The following is a 10,234-nucleotide window of genomic DNA, read 5'->3' as shown; positions in this document are numbered from 1 at the left end:
ACTAATAGAGAGAACAATGTGAATAGAATGGCATATTTCAACCTGAAGAAACAGTAGTAGAAGAGGTCTGTAAACAGAACCAGATTGGTGCTTTATGATATAAAGGTTGAATTAACATTGAACAGTTATTGGAACAGATAAACTATTAGAACCATAATTGCAAATGTATTTGCTATATACATATAGCCTTACTGAAGAAACTTAATATGTATCATATTACTAACTAGATAGATACTATAATAGATAAAACTATATTAACAATAAATATTAATATAATATAAAACAGTATACTTACTATATTATTATCTATTATATATGTTTATAATATTACATTTAAAATCATGTTATTTTGAAAATTTCTGTCAGAATTGAAAATTCCTGAATATTTAGCATATTTCATCCATTCATTATATATAATACAATGGCAACGGCAATGGTCTTACTAAAACAAAACAATATTGATACTGTATGTTTTATGTAAAATAATTGTCTTAACATTTTTATATTAAATTAATGACATCCTCCTGCTTTAAAAAAATATATGCCAATAATGTATTTCTGCGTTTTAAATTGTATATTCATTATAGAAATTATGATATTTTAATGCATTTTAAGATCAGTTGTATTTTAGTATTTGAGACACTATTAAAGTTTTTGTTACAATTTTGAATTAACTTTTCTTTTTTATATTTTCTGCCTCAATGTTAATTTAGTTTGAAGGTTAATTTTGTGATGCCTTTTTGCCATTTTTGTTAGATTCTTGTCTTTTAATATAGTCTTTATTAATTTTTATTTCAGTTTTAGTCATGGTTATTGTAGTAATTCAAGTTGATCTAAAAAAAAAGTTCCAGGTTTTTCTTAATTGTGGTAATTCTGAGCATCATTTGACAATATTTTCTTCGGCCTGTCTGCATGAGGCCTATGTATGAACTGTCATCTTCTATGTCAGTCTCGATCTGCTTCAATCCACTATGTTCCTCACGGCTTTCTTTTGTTTTTCCCTTCACAGATAGCATCACCACACAGTGCTATCTTGTTTCCTTCAATCTATCGCAGGCCTGCCGTTCACCGAGACAAGCTGCAGTTGCCGTCACAGACCCAAGATCTGCTGGATCCGCCTGTTGGTAATTACCAGTCCCCCTGCTCTGTCAGTGCCTGCGGGCTCTGTTTCATACAACCTGACAATATCTCATCTGTTATCAAAACAGTGTGAACTGAAGCACGGCTGACAGCAATTTACCAGATGATGTCAGATACAGAGGGAAGTTATATCTGCATTATCTTTGTATAAGAGCAAGACGCCAGTTATCAAACCCTCTCAGGTGTCTCCATAATAGTGCCATATTATAGACATTTTAATAATATTGAGACTGAATAACAGCAATTCTGAATACAAATAACCTATGATATTTCAAATAAACAAAGTTTATAGCCAAATATATAAGATAAAGGCTGGTTCTCATCTTCTGTGTGTTGAAATGATTCATGAAGTCTTATAAAGGATCTCTGATTACATTTGCTCCTGACAAAAGGACTGATGTCATCAGACTCAAGAGCAAGGGAGAGGAAAAAGATTATAAGGAAGAGAGATGAATGGCATCAAGAGAGAAGCCAGACATCACTTCAGTCACAATTACACAGAGCTCCAGCAAAATGCTGTTCCTTGTAACAGAAACAATATGATATCCAAGCCGTAAGATTAGTATGCTAAAATTAGAAGTCTGATTTCGGCCAATCATAAAGTTCCAAAGGAAATGATACCATTATTCTGCATTGCGGGATTTCGAGCATGTTTAAATTTAATGTTACACATGCGCAAAGATAGGCCTACTGAGAAAAAAACGTGGCCCATGTTTACATAGAAAAACTATTTAAAAAGCAGCACAGTAAAATGCAAAAATGTTCTACACCATCAGAAGTGAAAATTTGTGGTTTTGAGATGTCACCCTGTGTGTCTACGGTGTAGACTTTATCTCATTTACAATGAACAGCAGATTCTTTTCTTTTTTTAATGGACAAAAGCAATTGGCCAATTTACAGCATTTTACTGGGTTTATGAAAGTGACTAATGACTATTATAACAATGCAGATTTTGAGAAACAGGCCATGTAAAGTGAGCACTGTTAGAGCAGATATGCATGAGCAGCTAGGTTATTAAATATTTGTTAGAAAGAAATTACCAACGATAACGCAGTGTGTAAATATAATGCAAGAAATAAGACCAAGTGTGATCCAGTATGCAAATATTGATGATAGTAATGGATGTCAGTAAGATTTTAACTTGTAACCAATGTCAAATGGCAATCCCGAGAGATTTTGAAACTTAAGTCTTTAGATTTCTTAAAGCTTGAAAAAGGCTTGAATTATGCACAAAACCCTAACATATATATTAAGCATCTGAACTGTGCTGCCTTGTAAACACTGAAATTAAATTGGTTTATACTTATGATTTTTTTCAGCACCTTTGTCAGTACATAAAGTGACAACATGCAATTATGTTTCTAATAATGAGAAGGAATGCTATACTATCCTCAATAGTTTATTAGAATAAACACTGGAATCGTGCACTTAAAATTTATATTTAACATCAACATTTTACTCCAAAGAAATCCCCACGTTTTGCATTTGTCTCCTGCATTTAATCCAAATACATGTAGTATATGGATAATTAAATTGGAATTCAATAAGTCAATTAAATTGCGCAACTAGTAACCTTTCCATATATAAAATTGATGAGGATCTTCTGTGGTAAGTCAAGGGAGAGCTGAGTGTTAAATTAAGGAGTGCTATACTGAGCTGAGCCATAAAAAAAAATTGCTATTAAAACAGTCATAGAAAATACATTTTTCTCCAACCTGAGCCAAAGTAAAGCCTGCAACTGCTCTGTCCACTCTGGTTAAAACAAACAGCTCTGCGAAACAGAAATAGAAGTGTCCAGTTTCAAATTGAAAACATTTTTCCTTGGCAGAAAAGGAGCAAAAACTCACCAGTGGGGATTTTACACTCTATTCTCAATTATGTCCAGCGGTTACAGGAGAAATCCAGCCAAAGCTTCTAGAGACGGCAGGGGACCTAATGCTGAGACATTGTGAATTATTTAGGCTTTTCTCCTTGTGATCAGAGGAGAGTTCATTATTAAAAGATGTGTTCGCCATTTAACAGCTGCCTAGGATGGAGCTTCCTGGACTGTTTTAGACTGTCATACTCTGTTAGGTCGATGTAGGCTACATACTTTACATTCCCCTGGTGAGACTGATGATATGGATTAAACAAAGAGTTTGAATCCTACAGTCTACTTTACCAGGACAAATACTAAAGATAAATTCCAATGTGGGTCATTAATGTTGTGCAAATGTGCAAGATGATTCACAAAGAAGCAAAACAGGAGATCTTTTCTCCTAAGGCTTAAAAAATATATTGTTATTACTGTCATAATCAGAAAACAGACAGCCTGTATAGTATACAGTTAATCAAATAACCTTGTTGCAGTCTGAGAGTTAAACAAGATCACTGACAAACTCAGCTGGTAGACTGAATAGCCTCCCAAAAAAGACATGTGTTGTAGAGACTCAAAGCCATCAATTCTTGTCTATGGCATGTAATTCATTTTTAATTACCCTGCCACTCAACTTCAATGGCTGAGACTCAAGTGGATCTCAGGTTCCGCAGGAAACAAAGTATCGCCATGGTGACTGCATGCCAGAATGCAGCAAGTGTTTGCAACGATTGCAGCTCTCACTGCAACAGTGAACATGATTATTCTGCAAAAACAAGCACTTTCAACAATGATAATATAGGTCAAATGCCATTCAGCTGCAAGACCAAACACTTTTCACATCTTCCCCATGCAAGTCATATGTCAAGCTTTCAAAAACACTTCAATAATGTGAGTCATACCTGCAATAAAATTTAATGAAATGCATGTTTGCTATATTGATGATACACAGGGGAACTTTTTGAGCAATGTTGCCATCAGGCACACAATCAAAATAAGTATGCAGAAATTTGTTACCCATTCTCAATGGGAAAGTGTACAAGTAACATTGCTCAAAAAAAGTTGCCCAGCAAAATTGTTCAAGAAGTTGCCGCGTGTATCTTAAGAATACGTTTTTCAGTTCACTGTGCCAATTTATCATCATCAATTTTTTTTATTATGTTTTTAAAACTCAACAATTATTTGCCTTCAAAATTTCACATTTAATGCAATGTTACATGCCATTACTTTGTTATTAACTGTGAAATTTACGAGCACCTTATTAGTGTAAATTGTTTCTAAACCATTCTTTTCAGTGTATTTTAAATTGCATACAGTAGTACCCTCAAAGACCAATAGCCTACAAGCTAGTGTATGAACACAGCCGAGCTTATGCACTTATATATGAGTTTGTTTTCATTTTTTTTTAATCCAGATGCATGATAACTATGAGAATGAGTGCAATGATAATTCAGAGTGATCTTGCTAGATGAATAACCATCACCAGAATGCATAACAAATGCACAATTCTGGCCATTGTGGATCCATGGAGGAAATAAAATTGAAGCAGGTTAAAAAATGACACTGTCAAATAGATGTATAACACTGTGGTGGCCTTTTTCCCCCCTTTTTGTCAGGGGACATGTGAATAGATATTAGAGAATCATGGCATTAATGTTGACAAAGAAAAGAAAAACAGTACTCTGTAATATGTTACAAAATTGGTTTTGGCTATGCAATATTTGCTTTCAAATATTTCCTTTATATGCCCTTGACTCCCATATCCAAACCTTGTCAGACACATTTTTACAGCTTCTGCGCTCTGACTTATTGACACACAGCAGTATCTGTTATTCCACAATTTCTGTGAAAACAGACAAATTTTTTTTCCCCCTTAGACAATGTTCTGAAGACATAGCTCTTGCGTGGAATTTCTTTAGAACAAACCTGAACTTTGGCCAACTAGGCTAGGTCAGTGGAACAATATTTTTCATACATAACTGTACTGTACTGTACTGTAAGCTGTCGAAAAAGACAAAAGATTTTAAACGCCTGTATGTGGTTTGGTTTTTGTTAGAAATGAAGTTAGACTGAGCAAAACAAAGAAGGGATTATTATATATATATATATATATATATATATATATATGTGTGTGTGTGTGTGTGTGTGTGTGTGTGTGTGTGTGTGTGTGTGTGTGTGTGTGTGTACATTTAACTTAAAATTTAAACAAAACTGCAGATCTCTGCTGACATCTGGTGGATATGAACGGATATGCTAAGTAAAAATATGAATGAGCATGTGATTACAACGCGAGAAGATAAAGGAATTCTAAAGACACTCGGGTGAACAATTCAATTGAGACCAATGTGAGGAATATTTTAGGTAATTTTTTTTAACGCTTTGCTATACTCACATATTAATGATCATAATGGAAACCTCCTCACCTCCTCAAACGAACTCCATTTCTTGACACACTTAGCGTTACTGATGTAAATTTATATCTTAACTGAAAACGTTTAAGAACTGTGGCTACAGAACAAAATACGTACTTTTAATACTTATATTTATTCATACTAACATTTATTAGGATTAAACGTGAGAAAAAAAAGCGTTGTAAATAGTTGTAAATAAGAGTGATTTGATTATAGGACGCACGTGACGTAGGCTTACTTTGCTAGTGTTTTAATGTATTTTCTTTATTTTTGTAATTAATTGTAACCTCTATAGTTGAGCTTTCTCGCAAAGAGAATATACAATAACATACATGCCACATAACAATATGATTTATTCACAGAGGAAGATAATGTTTTTACATGCACTGTTTAATCACGTTGAATGATCACAGATAATAAACGAGTTTTTTAACAATTACTAACAGTTATTTGCAATTATTTGTGACCCTGGACCACAAACCCAGTCATAAAGGTTTTAATTTTTATTATTGAGATTTATATAGCATCTGAAAGATGAATAATTACGCTTCAATTGATTGATGTGTGGTTTGTTAGGATTGGACAATATTTGGCTGAGATACAACTATTTGAAAATCTGAGGGCGCCAAAAAAAAATCTAAATGTTGGGAAAATCGCCTTTAAAGTTGTTCTTAGCAAAGCATATTACTAATCAAAAATTTACAAAATATCTTCATGGAACAGGTCACATTTGTCTTTTCCATTTCTCTTGTGCATCATGTCCTTACTTTTAAGCTTTGGATTACTTTGAAGACTCTTGTTTGCACATGATCAAGTTGGTCAAAGCAGGTATTTGTCTCATGGTAATGTTTTATAAATTTTGTCTTTTCACAGCTTGCATGGTGGATGGTGTGCTCGTTGCAGCTTCACACACATCTTCTCTGGTTTTCTGCAGATGCATGGACTGAAAAGAATAGAAGGATGGTTTGTTTCTGTGCAAGGAGCTGGTGCGGTACATGCCTCTCTTTGGCCATGAGGTCATTCCTCCATCTTTTGGTGCAGCGCTATGACTGTGGAATTGACCTCTGGCTCGTTTCAGAATGATCTCCTCACGTCTGTGCTTCTCAACGTCCATGTTCCTGCCCAAAGAATTGCTATGTTTCTTTAGTAAGTTGGATGATAAATAGGTGGATTTTGCAAGACAACATGAATGTTCTGAAACCTTCAAGCATGGTCTCAGTAAGGAGCTTGTAGTGCTCCCGGAAAAATGTCTTCCATTGTTTTTCCAGTTGTTCTGGGGGCTTTTTGGTGCATATAGTGGACTTTGCAGGGCCACAGCATGCAGTGGACTGGGATAGCGATACACTTCCATGCCCTGGTGACCTGGAAGATCAGAACGGTAGGTGGGTTGCAAAACAACTTTGGATTGAAGTATGTCGTAAACATCTGGCCAGTGCGAGTCTGGAAACAGATCCGCCACAGATCGGAAAACATCTTTAGTAATCGTCTCATCTGAGAAATGGGATTGAACTCCTGTGTGCTCTTGTAATAGAATGGGTCGGCTCCTCTGAGGTTCCTCATCCACGAAACATTCTCCATCTCCGAGAGTGTTCTTGTATTTCAAGGAGGCCAAAGAGGTGGAGAGAGAGCTGATGGTTTCATCACAGTCAGAGGGGGTAAAAACGTCTCCAAAGTCGCAAAAACCTGAGCTTGACCTGGATTGACTTTGCATGTGCGAATGAAGTTCTCGGTTATGCCAGCTTCTTTCCCTCAGGCACTGATGATGAAGCAGGTCTTCAGATGAATGACTGAAACGTGACAAAAGTCCCTTGGATTTTCTAGTTTCATTAACAGCCTCTTCAGAAAAACTGCGCTTGAGCTTTAGTCTGAATGAGTCTTTATCCACCCAGTAATCATGCTGTCTCTGTTGGATAATTGTTGACATTGAATCTTTAGGATCAACCTTGGTTTTTCCTAGGGCCGTCTCCACCATTAATTTGTGTCTAACTCTCAAGACCTCCAGCTCCAGGAGTCCTGCCAAAGTTGCACGAAATCGCTCTCTAATACGTTTCCTCCCATTGCTGGGCCATAGTGCTGCTTCAGCTTCTTCTCTGTGCAGAGCATTAGATGTCATCCTGGTAACAGGATAAAGGCTCTAGCTCTGGCTGCCTTTCACACTGAAGGTCTTTATAGAAAAGTCACCCATATCAATGCAAATGCATTTAATTCCAGACGTTTCTATTGCTCTACCGTCTATTGATAAGATTTTCACTAACCTTTGACCTTAGGTGAAGAATTTGTTAAAGATAAAATGTAATGCTATCAATGAGAGATTTAATTAACAAGGTTAACATTTGGGAGATCAATATCAATGACAGTGATAGCATTTTAGCTATTCATTTTTTTTATATAACTTAATATTAAAGGCAAGACACCACAGGAAAACATTTAAATATCACTATAAATATTTTTTACAAAGTGGATTTTGGATATTTCATTTTATCATTCCATGAATCAGAAAATACTGTCAACAGCCAGAAAAAAATATCTTGCCTTAATTTAACAACAAATTTAAACAGCTCAAATGTGTAATCAATCACATTTAAAATACACTTTCAATGCAACACAACATACCATTTTTCTGTGTTTTCATATCTTTCTTCAAAATCAAATAAAAAAATCAAACGTTCATATCGATTACATTTGAGAATGGCCTCTGTAATCCCAATTCTTAAAGCAACAGTTAGTTGTTGCATCTTCTGATGCAATTAAATTATGGGGGAAAAAACAAAGGAGCTCTGTATTCTTTTACTTCTGAAAGGTTTCTTTAGAAATTATTAAATGCAGATACATTTACAGAGTTCCTAAAAAACCCTCAACATTCATGACAAAAACTATAAAGAAAATTATAAATTATAAGGCTACTAAACTGTTTAAATATTGCAATAACACTCCTGCAATGATTGCTTCTACTGTAATGATTAATAGTTAGTTTCATCCCTACAATATAATCTCTATTATCAGACACCACTGGCAACATGTCTGTTAATGAATCCTTTGGAACTCTTTTATCCTTGTTCCACCTTGATTATAAATCAAGCCTACTACATTAAACATTTACTACCATTGAAAACACATGCCACTCAATTTCTGTGTATCATTTTATTTACAAGCAGATATCGAAACAAGCAGCCCTGCATTTGAAGATGTGACAGCTAATACAGGACCTTGATACACTCAAACATTTTTCAAGACAGAGCTTTCATTCATCAGCATCAGATTCATCATCTTGACTGATCTGGAAGTAGCGCAGCTCGTAGCTTTCCTTATCCGACGCCACCACCCTCAGCCAGTCTCGCAGGTTGTTCTTCTTCAGGTACTTCTTTGTGAGGTACTTAAGATACCTGAGGAACATGGGGTTGTTAGTACACATACAAAGACTTTAAAAAGAACACTAACAATAGACATAAGCCTGCCGAGTCAGCTGATGTACCGAATCTCACCTTTTAGAGAACTGCTTCTCTGATGCGACGCTGATTTTGTTCTTCTGACGCACAATTTGCACTACATTTCCCATGTTGCCCGTTTTGCCATTAACCTTCACCTTCTCTTTCAGAAAGGTTTCCTGTTAGTAATAAAACAGCATGACCACTAGGGAAGAGAACCCTAGGCATTTAACTAGGGAAGGGAACCCTAGTTAGGGCACAGCGTTAGTGATGTAACTACCTGGACATCAATCATAACAGGCAATAAAGGACGCTTTATTATTATAAAAATAAAAATCAGAATTGGATCAGAAACAAATAGATTTAAAGGAACATAATTTGAATGTTTAAATTTAGAAAGTTAGAAAGTTTAAATTTAAAATTAGAGATTTTAAAGACTTTATACCATGTCTGGAAATGTTATTACATTTTCAGGTTTTCCATGCCCATAAATCATGCGTTTCTATCATCGTTTTTTTTTAATACAACTTACAAAGTTGGCAGAGTCAAGGATCCCATCCTCGACAGGGTGAGTACAATCAAGGGTGAACTTCCAGGAAACACCCTTTTTATTCTTTTTCACAACAGTCTGCCTTTTCTAAAAAAAAAAAAAAGAAGAAATACATAAGTCCTAAATTAAAATATATTTTTCTCAGTTTAATACTGCACTCGTAATTCATACTTGTTTATTAACGAATAATCTTATAAAAACAAATTAACACATGTAACGCACTACTATAATTCTCTCATCGTGAACCAAATGCGTTTGAATGGTTGTCACGCTAAAATGCTCATCCACGTGTCTCCCACTAGAAAGTCAAACTAATGTTTTAATAATATGATCCCTTTTGCAAAAAAATAACTCTGGTTAATACAGGACATATACATTTAATGTATTTCATATTTTAATCATACAAAACAAAAAATAAAACGCATTTTACTATTAAGACCGGTCTCCGGTCGACACGTACCGGTGCCATCTTGGTGAGGTTGGCGTGAAAGAGGAAGTGGCGTAGGTCCGCGTAAGAGTTCACGAAGGTTTCTCGCATTTGATTGGCTGCCAGTAGGGAAGGATTCGTGAGGACTTTTCAGTTCGGCGGCGTTCGATTTGTGAATGAAATCGTTCGTTTGAATGAGTCGGCTCTTTTGAATGAATCAGTGAAACATAACATAAACGATTTTGTACAATATGTAGATTTCACAGACTGGGAGAAAAGTAAGCTAAACAGCAGAACGACACAATGAAAACGTACTTTTCTCATAGACAGTAGGGAAAATACGTAATTATGTCTGACGACTGACGTCATAGAATCAGTTTCTCGAAACGAACTGATCGAAAGAACCGATTAGAGAATATTGTTCAT

General features: G+C 35.3%; 1 protein-coding gene across 1 annotated transcript; it reads right to left on the bottom strand.

Annotated features, from left to right (window-relative positions):
• Positions 1 to 8,528: 8,528 nt before the first annotated feature.
• Positions 8,529 to 9,960, bottom strand: LOC113042421 (60S ribosomal protein L22-like 1). Its single transcript, XM_026201283.1, has 4 exons — positions 9,842 to 9,960; positions 9,364 to 9,468; positions 8,889 to 9,010; positions 8,529 to 8,789 (listed from the first exon to the last, which is right to left on the bottom strand). Exons 1-4 carry the CDS (start codon positions 9,917 to 9,919, stop codon positions 8,648 to 8,650), a joined length of 447 nt encoding a protein of 148 aa, XP_026057068.1. The 5' UTR covers positions 9,920 to 9,960; the 3' UTR covers positions 8,529 to 8,647.
• Positions 9,961 to 10,234: the final 274 nt, after the last annotated feature.

This window comes from Carassius auratus, chromosome 24 (assembly GCF_003368295.1).
Source record: "Carassius auratus strain Wakin chromosome 24, ASM336829v1, whole genome shotgun sequence".
NCBI lineage: Eukaryota > Metazoa > Chordata > Actinopteri > Cypriniformes > Cyprinidae > Carassius > Carassius auratus.
Note: the sequence above shows the minus strand (reverse complement) of the source record. Positions and strands in the feature narration are given on the sequence as shown.

Bases quoted from the DNA above. Each gene is read 5' to 3' on its own strand.
- LOC113042421 (XM_026201283.1), bottom strand. From the start codon at position 9,919: ATGCGAGAAACCTTCGTGAACTCTTACGCGGACCTACGCCACTTCCTC. The intron at 9,469-9,841 runs GTACGTGTCGAC...TTTTTTTTTTAG, and splicing joins ACCTCACCAAGATGGCACCG to AAAAGGCAGACTGTTGTGAA. The intron at 9,011-9,363 runs GTAAGTTGTATT...TATTACTAACAG, and splicing joins TCCTTGACTCTGCCAACTTT to GAAACCTTTCTGAAAGAGAA.